General features: G+C 44.8%; 1 protein-coding gene across 5 annotated transcripts in view; it reads left to right on the forward strand.

The window, feature by feature from the left end:
- Window positions 1-21,913, forward strand: part of LOC112236548 (protein mono-ADP-ribosyltransferase PARP8) — a 96,493-nt gene that overhangs the window by 65,365 nt on the left and 9,215 nt on the right. For 2 of the 5 annotated variants that reach the window (XM_042331219.1, XM_042331220.1), the window contains 8 exons: window positions 3,125-3,217; window positions 3,286-3,411; window positions 4,206-4,271; window positions 4,640-4,707; window positions 11,067-11,115; window positions 16,049-16,161; window positions 16,633-16,705; window positions 17,280-17,349. In XM_042331219.1, the coding sequence (XP_042187153.1) occupies window positions 3,125-3,217; window positions 3,286-3,411; window positions 4,206-4,271; window positions 4,640-4,707; window positions 11,067-11,115; window positions 16,049-16,161; window positions 16,633-16,705; window positions 17,280-17,349 (658 nt within the window). Of the gene's footprint in view, window positions 1-3,124; window positions 3,218-3,285; window positions 3,412-4,205; window positions 4,272-4,639; window positions 4,708-11,066; window positions 11,116-11,576; window positions 11,706-16,048; window positions 16,162-16,632; window positions 16,706-17,279; window positions 17,350-21,913 lie in introns of those variants that run through there. The other 3 variants (XR_006084774.1, XM_042331221.1, XM_042331222.1) reach the window with 3 other exon arrangements.

Consider the following 21,913-nt stretch of genomic DNA (forward strand, 5'->3'; position numbering starts at 1 on the left):
GAAGTTACTTTTAAAGAATGACCAGGCATCCTCAACTGACGGGATGAGGTCAATGTCCTTCCAGGATACCCGGGCCAGGTCGATTAGAAAGGCCTGCTCACAGAAGTGTTTTAGGGAGCGTTTGACCGTGATGAGGGGTGGTCGTTTGACTGCGGCTCCGTAGCGGATACAGGCAATGAGGCAGTGATCGCTGAGATCCTGGTTGAAGACAGCGGAGGTGTATTTGGAGGGCCAGTTGGTCAGGATGACGTCTATGAGGGTGCCCTTGTTTACAGAGTTAGGGTTGTACCTGGTGGGTTCATTGATGATTTGTGTGAGATTGAGGACATCCAGCTTAGATTGTAGGACTGGCGGGGTGTTAAGCATATCCCAGTTTAGGTCACCTAACAGAACAAACTCTGAGGCTAGATGGGGGGCGATCAATTCACAAATGGTGTCCAGGGCACAGCTGGGAGCTGAGGGGGGTCAGTAGCAGGCAGCAACAGTGAGAGACTTATTTCTGGAGAGAGTAATTTTCAAAATTAGTAGTTCGAACTGTTTGGGTATGGACCTGGAAAGTATGACATTACTTTGCAGGCTATCTCTGCAGTAGACTGCAACTCCTCCCCCTTTGGCAGATCTATCTTGACGGAAGATGTTATAGTTGGGTATGGAAATCTCTGAATTTTCGGTGGCCTTCCTGAGCCAGGATTCAGACACAGCAAGGACATCAGGGTTAGCAGAGTGTGCTAGAGCAGTGAGTAAAACAAACTTAGGGAGGAGGCTTCTGATGTTGACATGCATGAAACCAAGGCTTTTACGATCACAGAAGTCAACAAATGAGGGTGCCTGGGGACATGCAGGGCCTGGGTTTACCTCCACATCACCCGCGGAACAGAGAAGGAGTAGTATGAGGGTGCGGCTAAAGGCTATCAAAACTGGTCGCCTAGAGCGTTGGGGACAGAGAATAAGAGGAGCAGGTTTCTGGGCATGGTAGAATATATTCAGGGCATAATGCGCAGACAGGGGTATGGTGGGGTGCGGGTACAGCGGAGGTAAGCCCAGGCACTGGGTGATGATGAGAGAGGTTGTATCTCTGGACGTGCTGGTTGTAATGGGTGAGGTCACCGCATGTGTGGGAGGTGGGACAAAGGAGGTATCAGGGGTATGAAGAGTACAACTAGGGGCTCCATTGTGAACTAAAACAATGATAACTATCCTGAGCAACAGTATACAAAGCATATTGACATTTGAGAGAGACATACAGCGAGGCATACAGTAATCACAGGTGTTGAATTGGGAAAGCTAGCTAAAACAGTAGGTGAGACAACAGCTAATCAGCTAGCATAACAACAGCAGGTAAAATGGCGTTGACTAGGCAACGGGGCCGACAGATAAAACATAAACAAGCAGAATGGAGTACCGTGATTAACGGACAGTCCAGCGTGCATCAGCTATGTAGCCAAGAGATCAGTGTCCAGGGGGCAGCGGTGGATGGGGCAGGGGAGCTGGACTGGCGAGTGTTATCCAGGTTGAAAAAAAGTTAACAATGACTAAATAGCTTGTAGCTAGTTAGCTGGTTGGCTTCTGGAGGTTCTTGAGTGTGTTCTAAAAATAAAAATAATAGCGATTCCGTGTCACATTGGGTGAGGCAGGTTTCCGGAAAGGTATAAACAGATTAAAAATCAAAAAGAGATAGAAAGTGAGTATGGGTCCGGTGCGTGTTTGGGACGCGGCGATTCAGACGGTTAGCAGGCCTGTGCTAACAAGCTAACAGTTCGTAGGCCCGGGCTAAACAAGCTAGCAGTTAGCAGGCCTGTGCTAACAAGCTAACAGTTCGTAGGCCCGGGCTAAACAAGGTAGCAGTTAGCGGACCGGGGCTAGACAAGCTAGCAGTTAGCAGGCCGAGTTTAGCAAGCAGGGAGATAGCGAGGGCTAGAGAGTTGGCCTTTGGGGGACGTCGCGATGGGGTGAGTCTGTTTATTCCTCTTCATGCGGTGACATCGATAGACCGGTCGTGGGCCCGGGTATTGTAGCCCAGGAGTATGCTACGGTGGTAGTACAGGTGCGCTGGCCGGGCTAGCTTCACGCTAAGTGGGTGGAAGCGCTAGCCAGGAGTAATCATCCGGGGTTGCGGTTTAGCTAGATAGCTAGTTGTGAAGATCCAGCTGAAAAATGTTCCGGTTGCGGTGGGAATCCGGGGATGAATCCGGGGATGAAAAATAAATAGGTCCGTTATGCTCTGGTTAGAGTCGCGTTGTTCGAGCTGGCGAGAGCTTTCCGAGCTAAAGGTTAGCTTAGCTGATGACCGGTTAGCTGAAGACCGCTAGCATAGCTGGTGGTTAGCTGGCTAGCTTCAGTTGAGGGGTTCCGGTTCCGAAGTAAATATAAATACTTTAGGAAAAATAGCTACATTGGGTGAGGCGGGTTGCAGGAGAGTATTTGGAAGCTTAGATTTAGCAAGAGATATGCGAAGAAAAATATGTAAAAAACGAAAAATATACGGTATATACAAGGGACACGAGACAGGACGACTTACTGCTACGCCATCTTGGAGATATTTAATCAGCTGTGTTTGTTAGGGATGGAGAACAAGAGTGACACCAATCAGACCCTGGAGGACTGGAGTTGCCCACTCCTGTTTTAAAGCATGATGTGATGTTGGCACCAACCAGAGAAGTACTTAGTCCTAATGTACGACTATAGATCACTGTCCTGAGTCCTAATGATACAACTATAGATCACTGTCCTGAGTCCTAATGATACAACTATAGATCACTGCCCTGAGTCCTAATGATACGACTATAGATCACTGTCCTGAGTCCTAATGATACAACTATAGATCACTGCCCTGAGTCCTAATGATACGAATATAGATCACTGTCCTGAGTCCTAATGATACGACTATAGGTCAATGTCCTGAGTCCTAATGATTCGACTGTAGGTCAGGGCTTTGTATACCAGTAGTAGTTGTGGTAGACTGACTGTGGCTGTTTCTGACTCATTTAACCCAAAACAACCTACTTGCTAACGAGCAGCACACCCATTACTATCTATATATATATATATATATGAGTTAGAGGGAGAAAATATGCTAAACAAGACATCTATCTGAATGATCCTATGTGGTGTGTCCACCCCACAGCCCACCGTGTGTGAGCGGGAACTGTGTGTGTTTGCCTTTCAAACACTGGGGGTGATGAACGAGGCAGCCGACGAGATTGCCACAGGGGCTCAGGTATGCGCACTCACGACACACACACACACACACACGCAGCTGGCTAAGTGTCCGTCTCTGTTTCCTAGGTGGTGGACCTGTTGGTGTCCATGTGTAGGTCTGCTCTAGAGTCTCCCAGGAAAGTGGTCATCTTTGAGCCATATCCCTCCGTGGTGGATCCGTGTGACTCCCAGGCACTGGCCTTCAACCCCCGGGTATGGTGTACTAACCCTGAACCTACTAACAGCCTTAGGCCTTCAACCCCGGGTATGGTTTACTAACCCTGAACCCACTAACAGCCTTAGGCCTTCAACCCCGGGTATGGGTTACTAACCCTGAACCTACAAACAGCCTTAGGCCTTCAACCCCGGGTATGGTTTACTAACCCTGAACCTACTAACAGCCTTAGGCCTTCAACCCCGGGTATGGTTTACTAACCCTGAACCTACTAACAGCCTTAGGCCTTCAACCCCGGGTATGGTTTACTAACCCTGAACCTACTAACAGCCTTAGGCCTTCAACCCCGGGTATGGTGTACTAACCCTGAACCTACTAACAGCCTTAGGCCTTCAACCCCCGGGTATGGTTTACTAACCCTGAACCTACTAACAGCCTTAGGCCTTCAACCCCCGGGTATGGTTTACTAACCCTGAACCTACTAGCAGCCTTAGGCCTTCAACCCCCAGGTATGGTTTACTAACCCTGAACCTACTAACAGCCTTAGGCCTTCAACCCCCGGGTATGGGTTACTAACCCTGAACCTACTAACAGCCTTAGGCCTTCAACCCCAGGATATAGCTTTTATCAGCAGTAATTTGATGAATTCCCGCAATAAATCCACCCCCCACAAAACATATAAGATTTATGAGACTAATCCATATAGAGACCATTTAGTTGAATATGCAGAGGACTTTAGTTGTTGTTGGTAGATCCTTGCTGAGTTTCTCTGTGTCCTTTTCTGAAGTGGTTCATACTGCCTGTGATCCATGATGCTTGTGGTTCATTTCAGAAAAAGGACTATGACCGAGTGATGAGAGCCCTTGACAGTCTCACCTCTATCAGAGAAATGTCCCAGGTAACTAACCCTAACATTTGACCCTTACCTCTATCAGAGAAATGTCCAGAGGTAACTAACCCTAACCCTTGACCCTTAGCTCTATCAGAGAAATGTCCCAGGTAACTAACCCTAACCCTTGACCCTTAGCTCTATCAGAGAAATGTCCCAGGTAACTAACCCTAACCCTTGACCCTTAGCTCTATCAGAGAAATGTCCCAGGTAACTGACCCTAACCCTTGACCCTTACCTCTTCATCGTGTTTAGGACCTAATTCGTCATGTCTCTCATCCCCTCCTATGTCTCCCCTGTGTGTGTGTGTGTGTGTGTGTGCTGTCCCGTTGTACCCATTGAGCCAGTGGTGTTAAATGAAGGTTTTTCCTCTACAGGCACCTTACCTGGAGATTAAGAGGCAGATGGACAAGCATGATCCTTTAGCTCACCCCTTACTGACATGGTAAGAAACCCCTTACTGACATGGTAAGAAACCCCTTACTGACATGGTAAGAAACCCCTTACTGACATGGTAAGAAACCCCTTTACTGCCATGGTAAGAAACCCCTTTACTGCCATGGTAAGAAACCCCTTTACTGACATGGTAAGAAACCCCTTACTGCCATGGTAAGAAACCCCTTTACTGACATGGTAAGAAACCCCTTACTGACATGGTAAGAAACCCCTTTACTGCGATGGTAAGAAACCCCTTACTGACATGGTAAGAGACCCCTTACTGCGATGGTAAGAAACCCCTTTACTGACATGGTAAGAAACCCCTTACTGACATGGTAAGAAACCCCTTTACTGACATGGTAAGAAACCCCTTACTGACATGGTAAGAAACCCCTTACTGCCATGGTAAGAAACCCCTTACTGACATGGTAAGAAACCCCTTTACTGCCATGGTAAGAAACGCCCTTACTGCCATGGTAAGAAACCCCTTTACTGCCATGGTAAGAAACCCCTTTACTGCCATGGTAAGAAACCCCTTTACTGCGATGGTAAGAAATGCCCTTACTGCCATGGTAAGAAACGGCTTTACTGCCATGGTAAGAAACCCCTTTACTGCCATGGTAAGAAACCCTTTACTGCCATGGTAAGAAACCCTTTACTGCCATGGTAAGAAACCCTTTACTGCCATGGTAAGAAACCCTTTACTGCCATGGTAAGAAACCCCTTACTGCCATGGTAAGAAACCCCTTACTGCCATGGTAAGAAACCCCTTACTGCCATGGTAAGAAACCCTTTACTGCCATGGTAAGAAACCCCTTACTGCGATGGTAAGAAACCCCTTTACTGACATGGTAAGAAACCCCTTACTGACATGGTAAGAAACCCCTTTACTGACATGGTAAGAAACCCCTTTACTGCGATGGTAAGAAACCCCTTACTGACATGGTAAGAAACCCCTTACTGCGATGGTAAGAAACCCCTTTACTGACATGGTAAGAAACCCCTTACTGACATGGTAAGAAACCCTTTACTGACATGGTAAGAAACCCCTTACTGACATGGTAAGAAACCCCTTACTGCCATGGTAAGAAACCCCTTACTGACATGGTAAGAAACCCTTTACTGCCATGGTAAGAAACCCCTTTACTGCCATGGTAAGAAACGCCCTTACTGCCATGGTAAGAAACCCCTTTACTGCCATGGTAAGAAACCCCTTTACTGCGATGGTAAGAAATGCCCTTACTGCCATGGTAAGAAACCTTTACTGCCATGGTAAGAAACCCCTTTACTGCCATGGTAAGAAACGGCTTTACTGCCATGGTAAGAAACCCCTTTACTGCCATGGTAAGAAACCCCTTTACTGCGATGGTAAGAAATGCCCTTACTGCCATGGTAAGAAACCCCTTTACTGCCATGGTAAGAAACCCCTTTACTGCCATGGTAAGAAACCCCTTTACTGCCATGGTAAGAAACCCCTTACTGACATGGTAAGAAACCCCTTTACTGCCATGGTAAGAAACCCCTTTACTGCCATGGTAAGAAACCCTTACTGCCATGGTAAGAAACCCCTTTACTGCCATGGTAAGAAACCCTTTACTGCCATGGTAAGAAACCCCTTTACTGCCATGGTAAGAAACCCCTTACTGCCATGGTAAGAAACCCCTTTACTGCCATGGTAAGAAACCCCTTACTGCCATGGTAAGAAACCCCTTTACTGCCATGGTAAGAAACCCTTTACTGCCATGGTAAGAAACCCCTTTACTGCCATGGTAAGAAACCCCTTTACTGCCATGGTAAGTAACCCTTTACTGCCATGGTAAGAAACCCTTTACTGCCATGGTAAGTAACCCCTTTACTGCCATGGTAAGAAACCCTTTACTGCCATGGTAAGAAACGCCCTTACTGCCATGGTAAGAAACCCCTTACTGCCATGGTAAGAAACCCCTTTACTGCCATGGTAAGAAACCCCTTTACTGCGATGGTAAGAAATGCCCTTACTGCCATGGTAAGAAACGGCTTTACTGCCATGGTAAGAAACCCCTTTACTGCCATGGTAAGAAACCCCTTTACTGCCATGGTAAGAAACCCCTTTACTGCCATGGTAAGAAACCCCTTTACTGCCATGGTAAGAAACCCTTTACTGCCATGGTAAGAAACCCCTTACTGCCATGGTAAGAAACCCCTTACTGCCATGGTAAGAAACCCCTTTACTGCCATGGTAAGAAACCCCTTTACTGCCATGGTAAGAAACCCCTTACTGCGATGGTAAGAAACCCCTTTACTGACATGGTAAGAAACCCCTTACTGACATGGTAAGAAACCCCTTTACTGACATGGTAAGAAACCCCTTTACTGCGATGGTAAGAAACCCTTACTGACATGGTAAGAAACCCCTTACTGCGATGGTAAGAAACCCCTTTACTGACATGGTAAGAAACCCTTACTGACATGGTAAGAAACCCCTTTACTGACATGGTAAGAAACCCCTTACTGACATGGTAAGAAACCCCTTACTGCCATGGGTACTGACATGGTAAGAAACCCCTTTACTGCCATGGTAAGAAACCCCTTTACTGCCATGGTAAGAAACGCCCTTACTGCCATGGTAAGAAACCCCTTTACTGCCATGGTAAGAAACCCCTTTACTGCGATGGTAAGAAATGCCCTTACTGCCATGGTAAGAAACGGCTTTACTGCCATGGTAAGAAACCCCTTTACTGCCATGGTAAGAAACGGCTTTACTGCCATGGTAAGAAACCCCTTTACTGCCATGGTAAGAAACCCCTTTACTGCGATGGTAAGAAATGCCCTTACTGCCATGGTAAGAAACCCTTTACTGCCATGGTAAGAAACCCCTTTACTGCCATGGTAAGAAACCCTTTACTGCCATGGTAAGAAACCCCTTACTGACATGGTAAGAAACCCCTTTACTGCCATGGTAAGAAACCCCTTTACTGCCATGGTAAGAAACCCCTTACTGCCATGGTAAGAAACCCCTTTACTGCCATGGTAAGAAACCCCTTTACTGCCATGGTAAGAAACCCTTTACTGCCATGGTAAGAAACCCTTTACTGCCATGGTAAGAAACCCCTTACTGCCATGGTAAGAAACCCCTTTACTGCCATGGTAAGAAACCCCTTACTGCCATGGTAAGAAACCCCTTTACTGCCATGGTAAGAAACCCCTTTACTGCCATGGTAAGAAACCCTTTACTGCCATGGTAAGAAACCCCTTTACTGCCATGGTAAGAAACCCCTTTACTGCCATGGTAAGAAACCCCTTTACTGCCATGGTAAGTAACCCCTTTACTGCCATGGTAAGAAACCCCTTTACTGCCATGGTAAGAAACCCCTTTACTGCGATGGTAAGAAATGCCCTTACTGCCATGGTAAGAAACCCCTTTACTGCCATGGTAAGAAACCCCTTTACTGCCATGGTAAGAAACCCTTTACTGCCATGGTAAGAAACCCCTTACTGCCATGGTAAGAAACCCCTTACTGCCATGGTAAGAAACCCCTTACTGCCATGGTAAGAAACCCCTTTACTGCCATGGTAAGAAACCCCTTTACTGCCATGGTAAGAAACCCCTTTACTGCCATGGTAAGAAACCCCTTACTGCCATGGTAAGAAACCCCTTTACTGCCATGGTAAGAAACCCCTTTACTGCCATGGTAAGAAACCCCTTTACTGCCATGGTAAGAAACCCCTTACTGACATGGTAAGAAACCCCTTACTGCGATGGTAAGAAACCCCTTTACTGACATGGTAAGAAACCCCTTACTGACATGGTAAGAAACCCCTTACTGACATGGTAAGAAACCCCTTACTGACATGGTAAGAAACCCCTTTACTGACATGGTAAGAAACCCCTTTACTGACATGGTAAGAAACCCCTTACTGCGATGGTAAGAAACCCCTTACTGACATGGTAAGAAACCCCTTACTGCGATGGTAAGAAACCCCTTTACTGACATGGTAAGAAACCCCTGACTGACATGGTAAGAAACCCCTTACTGCCATGGTAAGAAACCCCTTACTGACATGGTAAGAAACCCCTTTACTGCCATGGTAAGAAACCCCTTTACTGCCATGGTAAGAAACGCCCTTACTGCCATGGTAAGAAACCCTTTACTGCCATGGTAAGAAACCCCTTTACTGCGATGGTAAGAAATGCCCTTACTGCCATGGTAAGAAACCCCTTTACTGCCATGGTAAGAAACCCCTTTACTGCCATGGTAAGAAACGGCTTTACTGCCATGGTAAGAAACCCTTTACTGCCATGGTAAGAAACCCCTTTACTGCGATGGTAAGAAATGCCCTTACTGCCATGGTAAGAAACCCCTTTACTGCCATGGTAAGAAACCCCTTTACATGGTAAGAAACCCCTTTACTGCCATGGTAAGAAACCCCTTACTGCCATGGTAAGAAACCCCTTTACTGCCATGGTAAGAAACCCCTTTACTGCCATGGTAAGAAACCCCTTTACTGCCATGGTAAGAAACCCCTTTACTGCCATGGTAAGAAACCCCCCATTACTGCCATGGTAAGAAACCCCTTTACTGCCATGGTAAGAAACCCCTTACTGCCATGGTAAGAAACCCCTTTACTGCCATGGTAAGAAACCCCTTTACTGCCATGGTAAGAAACCCCTTTACTGCCATGGTAAGAAACCCTTTACTGCCATGGTAAGAAACCCCTTTACTGCCATGGTAAGAAACCCTTTACTGCCATGGTAAGAAACCCCTTACTGCCATGGTAAGAAACCCCTTTACTGCCATGGTAAGAAACCCCTTTACTGCCATGGTAAGAAACCCCTTTACTGCCATGGTAAGAAACCCTTTACTGCCATGGTAAGAAACTGCCATGGTTACTGCCATGGTAAGAAACCCTTTACTGCCATGGTAAGAAACCCCTTTACTGCCATGGTAAGAAACCCTTTACTGCCATGGTAAGAAACCCCTTTACTGCCATGGTAAGAAACCCTTTACTGCCATGGTAAGAAACCCCCCTTTACTGCCATGGTAAGAAACCCCTTTACTGCCATGGTAAGAAACCCTTTACTGCGATGGTAAGAAATGCCCTTACTGCCATGGTAAGAAACCCCTTTACTGCCATGGTAAGAAACCCTTTACTGCCATGGTAAGAAACCCCTTTACTGCCATGGTAAGAAACCCTTTACTGCCATGGTAAGAAACCCTTTACTGCCATGGTAAGAAATGCCCTTACTGCCATGGTAAGAAACCCCTTTACTGCCATGGTAAGAAACCCTTACTGCCATGGTAAGAAACCCTTTACTGCCATGGTAAGTAACCCCTTTACTGCCATGGTAAGAAACCCTTTACTGCCATGGTAAGAAACCCCTTTACTGCCATGGTAAGAAACCCCTTTACGGCCATGGTAAGAAACCCCTTACTGCCATGGTAAGAAACCCCTTACTGCCATGGTAAGAAACCCCTTACTGCCATGGTAAGAAACCCCTTTACTGCCATGGTAAGAAACCCCTTTACTGCCATGGTAAGAAACCCTTTACTGCCATGGTAAGAAACCCGCTTACTGCCATGGTAAGAAACCCCTTTACTGCCATGGTAAGAAACCCTTTACTGCCATGGTAAGAAACCCCTTACTGCCATGGTAAGAAACGGCTTTACTGCCATGGTAAGAAACCCCTTACTGCCATGGTAAGAAACCCCTTACTGCCATGGTAAGAAATGCCCTTACTGCCATGGTAAGAAACGGCTTTACTGCCATGGTAAGAAACGGCTTTACTGCCATGGTAAGAAACCCCTTACTGCCATGGTAAGAAATGCCCTTACTGCCATGGTAAGAAACCCCTTTACTGCCATGGTAAGAAACCCCTTTACTGACATGGTAAGAAACCCCTTACTGCCATGGTAAGAAACCCCTTACTGCCATGGTAAGAACCCCTTACTGCCATGGTAAGAAACCCCTTACTGCCATGGTAAGAAACCCCTTACTGCCATGGTAAGAAACCCTTTACTTGATTTCCCCAATAAATATAATTTTTTCCTGAAACATAAGATTTTGTGTCACGAGTCCCGAAATCGAAAAAAGGTTTCAAAATTGTTTTGTTATTTATTCATCTCAGAGGCAAAAGGAGCAAAACCAATGTTTCCGGCTGTTAGGCCATTGTCAGCCTGCAATTCAATCAGTAGTCAGAGACATTGACTGTCATATTGAATGTACAGTTAGACCAGGACATGAAACAGTGGATTCATACATTCAACAGAAGAGAAAGTGTGAATGACAGTTTAAAGTATGTAACAACAGGTCAATCTAGCAGCAGCTGGAGGTATTGTATTGCAAACTGTTAATGTCTAATGTAACCCGTTTTGTTCTTCTCTCTAGGGTAATATGCAGTAACAGGTCACACATCGTCAAACTACCAGTAACCAGAGTGAGTTTTATACATCATTAGAGGAGATTACATTTTTAAAACAATAATAATTTAACCTTTTATTTAACCAGGCAAGTCAGTTAAGAACAAATTCTTATTTTACAATGAAGGCCTAGGAACAGTGGGTTAACTGCCTTGTTCAGGGGGCAGAACGACAGATTTGTACCTTGTCAGCTCGGGGTTTCGATCTTGCAACCTTCCGGTTACTAGTCCAACGCTCTAACCACTAGGCTACCCTGCTGCCCCACTAGATGGAACTAGAGTTACTGAAAAACTACAAATAAAAAATAAAAATAAAACAGATGTAATATATATATATATATGGTTAAGTCTGGCTTAATCTTAATCTCTTTAGACATTATATAATATGTATGGTTATTAAGTCTGGCTTAATCTTAATCTCTTTAGACATTATATAATATGTATGGTTATTAAGTCTGGCTTAATCTTAATCTCCCTAGACGATGTAATATCTCTCTGTGCCCGTCCGGAGACGGGCACATCGTGCACCACTCCCTAGCATTCTTCTCGCCAATGTCCAGTCTCTTGACAACAAGGTTGATGAAATCCAAGCAAGGGTAGCATTCCAGAGGGACATCAGAGACTGTAACGTTCTTTGCTTCACGGAAACATGGCTCACTGGAGAGACGCTATCGGAGGCGGTGCAGCCAGCGGGTTTCTCCACGCATCGCGCCGACAGAAACAAACATCTTTCTGGTAAGAAGAGGGGCGGGGGCGTATGCCTTATGGCTAACGAGACATGGTGTGATGAAAGAAACATACAGGAACTCAAATCCTTCTGTTCACCTGATTTAGAATTCCTCACAATCAAATGTAGACCGCATTATCTACCAAGAGAATTCTCTTCGATTATAATCACAGCCGTATATATCCCCCCCCCAAGCAGACACATCGATGGCTCTGAACGAACTTTATTTCACTCTTTGCAAACTGGAATCCATTTATCCGGAGGCTGCATTCATTGTAGCTGGGGATTTTAACAAGGCTAATCTGAAAACAAGACTCCCTAAATTTTATCAGCATATCGATTGCGCAACCCGGGGTGGAAAAACCTTGGATCATTGTTACTCTAACTTCCGCGACGCATATAAGGCCCTGCCCCGCCCTCCTTTCGGAAAAGCTGACCACGACTCCATTTTGTTGATCCCTGCCTACAGACAGAAACTAAAACAAAGAGGCTCCCACGCTGAGGTCTGTCCAACGCTGGTCCGACCAAGCTGACTCCACACTCCAAGACTGCTTCCATCACGTGGACTGGGATATGTTTCGTATTGCGTCAGATAACAATATTGACGAATACGCTGATTCGGTGTGCGAGTTCATTAGAATGTGCGTTGAAGATGTCGTTCCCATAGCAACGATTAAAACATTCCCTAACCAGAAACCGTGGATTGATGGCAGCATTCGTGTGAAACTGAAAGCGCGAACCACTGCTTTTAATCAGGGCAAGGTGTCTGGTAACATGACTGAATACAAACAGTGCAGCTATTCCCTCTGCAAGGCTATCAAACAAGCTAAGCGTCAGTACAGAGACAAAGTAGAATCTCAATTCAACGGCTCAGACACAAGAGGCATGTGGCAGGGTCTACAGTCAATCACGGACTACAGGAAGAAATCCAGCCCAGTCACGGACCAGGATGTCTTGCTCCCAGGCAGACTAAATAACTTTTTTGCCCGCTTTGAGGACAATACAGTGCCACTGACACGGCCTGCAACGAAAACATGCGGACTCTCCTTCACTGCAGCCGAGGTGAGTAAGACATTTAAACGTGTTAACCCTCGCAAGGCTGCAGGCCCAGATGGCATCCCCAGCCGCGCCCTCAGAGCATGCGCAGACCAGCTGGCCGGTGTGTTTACGGACATAATCAATCCCTATACCAGTCTGCTGTTCCCACATGCTTCAAGAGGGCCACCATTGTTCCTGTTCCCAAGAAAGCTAAGGTAACTGAGCTAAATGACCACCGCCCCGTAGCACTCACTTCCGTCATCATGAAGTGCTTTGAGAGACTAGTCAAGGACCATATCACCTCCACCCTACCTGACACCCTAGACCCACTCCAATTTGCTTACCGCCCAAATAGGTCCACAGACAATGCAATCTCAACCACACTGCACACTGCCCTAACCCATCTGGACAAGAGGAATACCTATGTGAGAATGCTGTTCATCGACTACAGCTCGGCATTCAACACCATAGTACCCTCCAAGCTCGTCATCAAGCTCGAGACCCTGGGTCTCGACCCCGCCCTGTGCAACTGGGTACTGGACTTCCTGACGGGCCGCCCCCAGGTGGTGAGGGTAGGCAACAACATCTCCACCCCGCTGATCCTCAACACTGGGGCCCCACAAGGGTGCGTTCTGAGCCCTCTCCTGTACTCCCTGTTCACCCACGACTGCGTGGCCACGCACGCCTCCAACTCAATCATCAAGTTTGCGGACGACACAACAGTGGTGGCTTGATTACCAACAACGACGAGACGGCCTACAGGGAGGAGGTGAGGGCCCTCGGAGTGTGGTGTCAGGAAAATAACCTCACACTCAACGTCAACAAAACTAAGGAGATGATTGTGGACTTCAGGAAACAGCAGAGGGAACACCCCCCTATCCACATCGATGGAACAGTAGTGGAGAGGGTAGCAAGTTTTAAGTTCCTCGGCATACACATCACAGACAAACTGAATTGGTCCACTCACACAGACAGCATCGTGAAGAAGGCGCAGCAGCGCCTCTTCAACCTCAGGAGGCTGAAGAAATTTGGCTTGTCACCAAAAGCACTCACAAACTTCTACAGATGCACAATTGAGAGCATCCTGGTGGATTGTATCACCGCCTGGTACGGCAACTGCTCCGCCCACAACCGTAAGGCTCTCCAGAGGGTAGTGAGGTCTGCACAACGCATCAACGGGGGCAAACTACCTGCCCTCCAGGACACCTACACCACCCGATGTTACAGGAAGGCCATAAAGATCATCAAGGACATCAACCACCCGAGCCACTGCCTGTTCACCCCGCTATCATCCAGAAGGCGAGGTCAGTACAGGTGCATCAAAGCTGGGACCGAGAGACTGAAAAACAGCTTCTATTTCAAGGCCATCAGACTGTTAAACAGCCACCACTAACATTGAGTGGCTGCTGCCAACACACTGACACTGACACTGACTCAACTCCAGCCACTTTAATAATGGGAATTGATGGGAAATGATGTAAATATATCACTAGCCACTTTAAACAATGCTACCTTATATAATGTTACTTACCCTACATTATTCATCTCATATGCATACGTATATACTGTACTCTATATCATCGACTGCATCCTTATGTAATACATGTATCACTAGCCACTTTAACTATGCCACTTTGTTTACATACTCATCTCATATGTATATACTGTACTCGATACCATCTACTGTATCTTGCCTCTGCTGCTCTGTACCATCACTCATTCATATATCCTTATGTACATATTCTTTATCCCCTTACACTGTGTATAAGACAGTAGTTTTGGAATTGTTAGTTAGATTACTTGTTGGTTATTACTGCATTGTCGGAACTAGAAGCACAAGCATTTCGCTACACTCGCATTAACATCTGCTAACCATGTGTATGTGACAAATAAAATTTGATTTGATGGTATTTTCTCGTCCGGCGTTAGGTCTTTTCAGGGTGTTCCTGTGAAGTCCTAAAACAGGCTGATTTATAGAATGAAGTCATAAGACATGGGCTCCCGAGTGGCGCAGCGGTCTAAGGCATCACTACAGACCCTGGTTCGATCCTGGGCTGTATCACAACCGGCCGTGATCTGGAGTCCCATAGGGCGGCGCACAATTGGCCCAGTGTCGTCCGGGTTAGGAGAGGGTTTGACCAGGGCAGGCAGTCATTGTAAAATAATAATTTGTTCTTAATTGACTTGCCTAGTTAAATTAAGGTTAAATAAAATGTTTATAAACATAGGCTGATTGTAGAGTGAAGTGAGAAGACAGGCTGATTATAGAGTGAGGTCAGAAGACAGGGTGATTGTAGAGTGAGGTCAGAAGACAGGCTGATTATAGAATTAAGTCAGAAGACAGGCTGATTGTAGAGTGTGGTGAGAAGACAGGCTGATTGTAGAGTGAGGTGAGAAGACAGGCTGATTGTAGAGTGAGGTGAGAAGACAGGCTGATTGTAGAGAGGTCAGAAGACAGGCTGATTGTAGAGTGAGGTCAGAAGACAGGCTGATTGTAGAGTGAGGTCAGAAGACAGGCTGATTGTAGAGTGAGGTCAGAAGACAGGCTGATTGTAGAGTGAGGTCAGAAGACAGGCTGATTATAGAATGAAGTCAGAAGACAGGCTGATTGTAGAGTGTGGTGAGAAGACAGGCTGATTGTAGAGTGAGGTGAGAAGACAGGCTGATTGTAGAGTGAGGTGAGAAGACAGGCTGATTGTAGAGAGGTCAGAAGACAGGCTGATTGTAGAGTGAGGTCAGAAGACAGGCTGATTGTAGAGTGAGGTCAGAAGACAGGCTGATTGTAGAGAGAGGTCAGAAGACAGGCTGATTGTAGAGTGAGGTCAGAAGACAGGCTGATTGTAGAGTGAGGTCAGAAGACAGGCTGATTGTAGAGTGAGGTCAGAAGACAGGCTGATTATAGAATGAAGTCAGAAGACAGGCTGATTGTAGAGTGTGGTGAGAAGACAGGCTGATTGTAGAGTGTGGTGAGAAGACAGGCTGATTGTAGAGTGAGGTGAGAAGACAGGCAGATTAGAGTTGTGAAGAACAGAGAGAACAGAAAAGGAGAGAGTGAATGTGGTGTCCCAAATCGCACCCTATTCCCTATATAGTGCACTACTTTTTACCTGCTCTATATAGGGAATAGGGTGCCATTTGGGACCCCTGTGACGTGTTGTGTCTCCTGTCTCTCTGTCACGACTGCAGCAGTTGAAGTTCATGCACACCCCACACCAGTTCCTTCTACTCAGCAGTCCTCCTGCCAAAGAGTCCAACTTCAGAGCTGCCAAAAACCTCTTTGGAAGTACCTTCGCTTTCCAGTATGTTCCCCCTTTTTTTTATCATATATATATATATAACAGAGAGGGGGGTTTAGTACAAAACCAGTTAACTTTGATAAACAACTAGAAATAACTAGATTTGTTGGGTCATTTTAAGAAAGCTAAATATAGAGATTTGTTTTTGGTTGTTGAGTCAATTTAGACCATGCCCATTTCAAGTTTAACTATCAAAAATATATATATATGTTATTTCAGGATATGTTGGTAACGTTAGCTGGTCTTCTTTTGTATCATTCATATGCTCATGAAGGCACACAGTGCACTCAATGTTTTTGAAGTTGTTTTTTAAAAACCTTACACTTGTTTTAAAAGTACTTCAGTCGTACAGTATGTTTCTGAAACATGTTGTTTTAAAAATCACTGCTATTTTCAGTTGGAGAATGAACTTTTATTTGATGAACACAGTAGATAATGTATTGGATAATTAATAATGACCTTTTCTCTGTTCAGTGGTTCTCACATAGAAAATTGGCACTCCATTTTGAGAAACGGTTTGGTGGTTGCATCCAACACAAGACTTCAGGTAAAAAATATATATATATATATATATATATATATATATATATCTTCAAATCCAATAATTGTTTATCAGCCTTTTAAAAAGCACAATCTGTGATTTCAACTGCCTAAGACTACTGTGTATGGTAAACAGTAGGTCTGAGTAAATGTAATAACTCTTCAAGACCTGAACACAAACAGCATTCACTCCAAACCACACTGCTACTAGAGCTGTGATGACACCAGTATTGCAATATTTTTTCCCGAGACAAAAATGAAAACATGAAGCAGACAAAAACCCATTGGTCCTTTTAAAAAGCTGCGGTATGTAATATATTGTGTGTGTCTGTGTGTGTGTGTGTGTGTGTGTAGCCTGGATAATAAATACATGTAACTATGGATGACAACGTGTTTGTTACCAACATTAAAGACGTTTTTCCTAAAAACAAGTTAAATCTGCTTTGTGTTTTGTATCGCGATACTGGTATCGTCCCGGCCCTAACCGTCACCATACATATTTAAAATATGTTGCATATATTTTGCACGTTATCTCTGCAGACCAAACGCCTCTAATAGTTGTGGTTGTTGTCTGTTGGCAGCTCCATGGCGCCATCTACGGGAGTGGGATCTATATCAGCCCAATGTCAAGCATATCATTTGGTTACTCAGGTACCCAGAAAACCTACAGGAACTTTGTAATTCATTTTAACAGGTAGACTCAGCGAAATGACGTTGACACTAACAGCAGATATTGAGATGAGCGAGATGCAAGACTTCGCTGTCACGCAGTATCTGTACGGTTTGGCTTTAAGAGAGGTTACAGCGTGGTCGCCAGGGCACCAAAACAGAGGGACAAGTTGAGCCTCGTGCTTCAACGCTCTTAGTAGTTGCGGAAATTGACCCCCCTTATGCTATTTACTTTGTGCGTCTGTCATATCGCTGAGCCTTTAATACGTGAATGACAAGTTGTGTGACTGAGTCTGTTGTCCTACCAGAGTAGTTACAGTTATGTGATGACTGAGTCTGTTGTCCTACCAGAGTAGTTAAAGTTGTGTGACTGAGTCTGTTGTCCTACCAGAGTAGTTAAAGTTATGTGATGACTGAGTCTGTTGTCCTACCAGAGTAGTTACAGTTATGTGACTGAGTCTGTTGTCCTACCAGAGTAGTTACAGTTATGTGACTGAGTCTGTTGTCCTACCAGAGTAGTTAAAGTTGTGTGACTGAGTCTGTTGTCCTACCAGAGTAGTTAAAGTTATGTGATGACTGAGTCTGTTGTCCTACCAGAGTAGTTACAGTTATGTGACTGAGTCTGTTGTCCTACCAGAGTAGTTAAAGTTGTGTGACTGAGTCTGTTGTCCTACCAGAGTAGTTAAAGTTATGTGATGACTGAGTCTGTTGTCCTACCAGAGTAGTTACAGTTATGTGATGACTGAGTCTGTTGTCCTACCAGAGTAGTTACAGTTATGTGATGACTGAGTCTGTTGTCCTACCAGAGTAGTTACAGTTATGTGATGACTGAGTCTGTTGTCCTACCAGAGTAGTTACAGTTATGTGATGACTGAGTCTGTTGTCCTACCAGAGTAGTTACAGTTATGTGATGACTGAGTCTGTTGTCCTACCAGAGTAGTTACAGTTATGTGATGACTGAGTCTGTTGTCCTACCAGAGTAGTTACAGTTATGTGATGACTGAGTCTGTTGTCCTACCAGAGTAGTTAAAGTTGTGTGATGACTGAGTCTGTTGTCCTACCAGAGTAGTTACAGTTATGTGACTGAGTCTGTTGTCCTACCAGAGTAGTTACAGTTGTGTGATGACTGAGTCTGTTGTCCTACCAGAGTAGTTACAGTTATGTGATGACTGAGTCTGTTGTCCTACCAGAGTAGTTACAGTTATGTGATGACTGAGTCTGTTGTCCTACCAGAGTAGTTACAGTTATGTGATGACTGAGTCTGTTGTCCTACCAGAGTAGTTACAGTTATGTGATGACTGAGTCTGTTGTCCTACCAGAGTAGTTAAAGTTATGTGTGACTGAGTCTGTTGTCCTACCAGAGTAGTTAAAGTTATGTGATGACTGAGTCTGTTGTCCTACCAGAGTAGTTAAAGTTATGTGTGACTGAGTCTGTTGTCCTACCAGAGTAGTTAAAGTTATGTGATGACTGAGTCTGTTGTCCTACCAGAGTAGTTAAAGTTATGTGTGACTGAGTCTGTTGTCCTACCAGAGTAGTTAAAGTTATGTGTGACTGAGTCTGTTGTCCTACCAGAGTAGTTAAAGTTATGTGATGACTGAGTCTGTTGTCCTACCAGAGTAGTTAAAGTTGTGTGACTGAGTCTGTTGTCCTACCAGAGTAGTTACAGTTATGTGATGACTGAGTCTGTTGTCCTACCAGAGTAGTTAAAGTTATGTGATGACTGAGTCTGTTGTCCTACCAGAGTAGTTACAGTTATGTGATGACTGAGTCTGTTGTCCTACCAGAGTAGTTACAGTTATGTGATGACTGAGTCTGTTGTCCTACCAGAGTAGTTACAGTTATGTGATGACTGAGTCTGTTGTCCTACCAGAGTAGTTACAGTTATGTGACTGAGTCTGTTGTCCTACCAGAGTAGTTACAGTTATGTGATGACTGAGTCTGTTGTCCTACCAGAGTAGTTAAACTTGTGTGACTGAGTCTGTTGTCCTACCAGAGTAGTTACAGTTATGTGACTGAGCCTGTTGTCCTACCAGAGTAGTTACAGTTATGTGACTGAGTCTGTTGTCCTACCAGAGTAGTTACAGTTATGTGATGACTGAGTCTGTTGTCCTACCAGAGTAGTTACAGTTATGTGATGACTGAGTCTGTTGTCCTACCAGAGTAGTTACAGTTATGTGATGACTGAGTCTGTTGTCCTACCAGAGTAGTTAAACTTGTGTGACTGAGTCTGTTGTCCTACCAGAGTAGTTAAAGTTATGTGATGACTGAGTCTGTTGTCCTACCAGAGTAGTTAAAGTTGTGTGACTGAGTCTGTTGTCCTACCAGAGTAGTTAAAGTTATGTGATGACTGAGTCTGTTGTCCTACCAGAGTAGTTAAAGTTATGTGTGACTGAGTCTGTTGTCCTACCAGAGTAGTTACAGTTGTGTGACTGAGTCTGTTGTCCTACCAGAGTAGTTACAGTTATGTGTGACTGAGTCTGTTGTCCTACCAGAGTAGTTAAAGTTGTGTGACTGAGTCTGTTGTCCTACCAGAGTAGTTAAAGTTGTGTGACTGAGTCTGTTGTCCTACCAGAGTAGTTACAGTTATGTGTGACTGAGTCTGTTGTCCTACCAGAGTAGTTAAAGTTGTGTGACTGAGTCTGTTGTCCTACCAGAGTAGTTAAAGTTATGTGATGACTGACTGAGTCTATTGTGACTGAGTCTGTTGTCCTACCAGAGTAGTTAAAGTTGTGTGACTGAGTCTGTTGTCCTACCAGAGTAGTTAAAGTTATGTGATGACTGAGTCTGTTGTCCTACCAGAGTAGTTAAAGTTGTGTGATGACTGAGTCTGTTGTCCTACCAGAGTAGTTAAAGTTATGTGTGACTGAGTCTGTTGTCCTACCAGAGTAGTTAAAGTTATGTGATGACTGAGTCTGTTGTCCTACCAGAGTAGTTAAAGTTGTGTGACTGAGTCTGTTGTCCTACCAGAGTAGTTAAAGTTATGTGATGACTGAGTCTGTTGTCCTACCAGAGTAGTTAAAGTTGTGTGACTGAGTCTGTTGTCCTACCAGAGTAGTTAAAGTTATGTGATGACTGAGTCTGTTGTCCTACCAGAGTAGTTAAAGTTGTGTGACTGAGTCTGTTGTCCTACCAGAGTAGTTAAAGTTGTGTGACTGAGTCTGTTGTCCTACCAGAGTAGTTAAAGTTATGTGATGACTGAGTCTGTTGTCCTACCAGAGTAGTTAAAGTTATGTGATGACTGAGTCTGTTGTCCTACCAGAGTAGTTACAGTTATGTGATGACTGAGTCTGTTGTCCTACCAGAGTAGTTACAGTTATGTGATGACTGAGTCTGTTGTCCTACCAGAGTAGTTAAAGTTATGTGATGACTGAGTCTGTTGTCCTACCAGAGTAGTTAAAGTTGTGTGACTGAGTCTGTTGTCCTACCAGAGTAGTTAAAGTTATGTGATGACTGAGTCTGTTGTCCTACCAGAGTAGTTAAAGTTATGTGTGACTGAGTCTGTTGTCCTACCAGAGTAGTTAAAGTTGTGTGATGACTGAGTCTGTTGTCCTACCAGAGTAGTTAAAGTTATGTGTGACTGAGTCTGTTGTCCTACCAGAGTAGTTAAAGTTATGTGATGACTGAGTCTGTTGTCCTACCAGAGTAGTTAAAGTTGTGTGACTGAGTCTGTTGTCCTACCAGAGTAGTTACAGTTATGTGTGACTGAGTCTGTTGTCCTACCAGAGTAGTTAAAGTTGTGTGACTGAGTCTGTTGTCCTACCAGAGTAGTTAAAGTTATGTGATGACTGAGTCTGTTGTCCTACCAGAGTAGTTAAAGTTATGTGTGACTGAGTCTGTTGTCCTACCAGAGTAGTTAAAGTTATGTGATGACTGAGTCTGTTGTCCTACCAGAGTAGTTAAAGTTGTGTGACTGAGTCTGTTGTCCTACCAGAGTAGTTAAAGTTATGTGATGACTGAGTCTGTTGTCCTACCAGAGTAGTTAAAGTTGTGTGACTGAGTCTGTTGTCCTACCAGAGTAGTTACAGTTATGTGACTGAGTCTGTTGTCCTACCAGAGTAGTTACAGTTATGTGATGACTGAGTCTGTTGTCCTACCAGAGTAGTTACAGTTATGTGACTGAGTCTGTTGTCCTACCAGAGTAGTTACAGTTATGTGACTGAGTCTGTTGTCCTACCAGAGTAGTTAAAGTTGTGTGACTGAGTCTGTTGTCCTACCAGAGTAGTTACAGTTATGTGATGACTGAGTCTGTTGTCCTACCAGAGTAGTTACAGTTATGTGATGACTGAGTCTGTTGTCCTACCAGAGTAGTTACAGTTATGTGATGACTGAGTCTGTTGTCCTACCAGAGTAGTTACAGTTATGTGACTGAGTCTGTTGTCCTACCAGAGTAGTTACAGTTATGTGACTGAGTCTGTTGTCCTACCAGAGTAGTTAAAGTTGTGTGACTGAGTCTGTTGTCCTACCAGAGTAGTTAAAGTTGTGTGACTGAGTCTGTTGTCCTACCAGAGTAGTTACAGTTATGTGTGACTGAGTCTGTTGTCCTAC

The sequence above is a fragment of the Oncorhynchus tshawytscha genome, linkage group LG12, assembly GCF_018296145.1.
Source record: "Oncorhynchus tshawytscha isolate Ot180627B linkage group LG12, Otsh_v2.0, whole genome shotgun sequence".
Taxonomy (NCBI): Eukaryota; Metazoa; Chordata; class Actinopteri; order Salmoniformes; family Salmonidae; genus Oncorhynchus; species Oncorhynchus tshawytscha.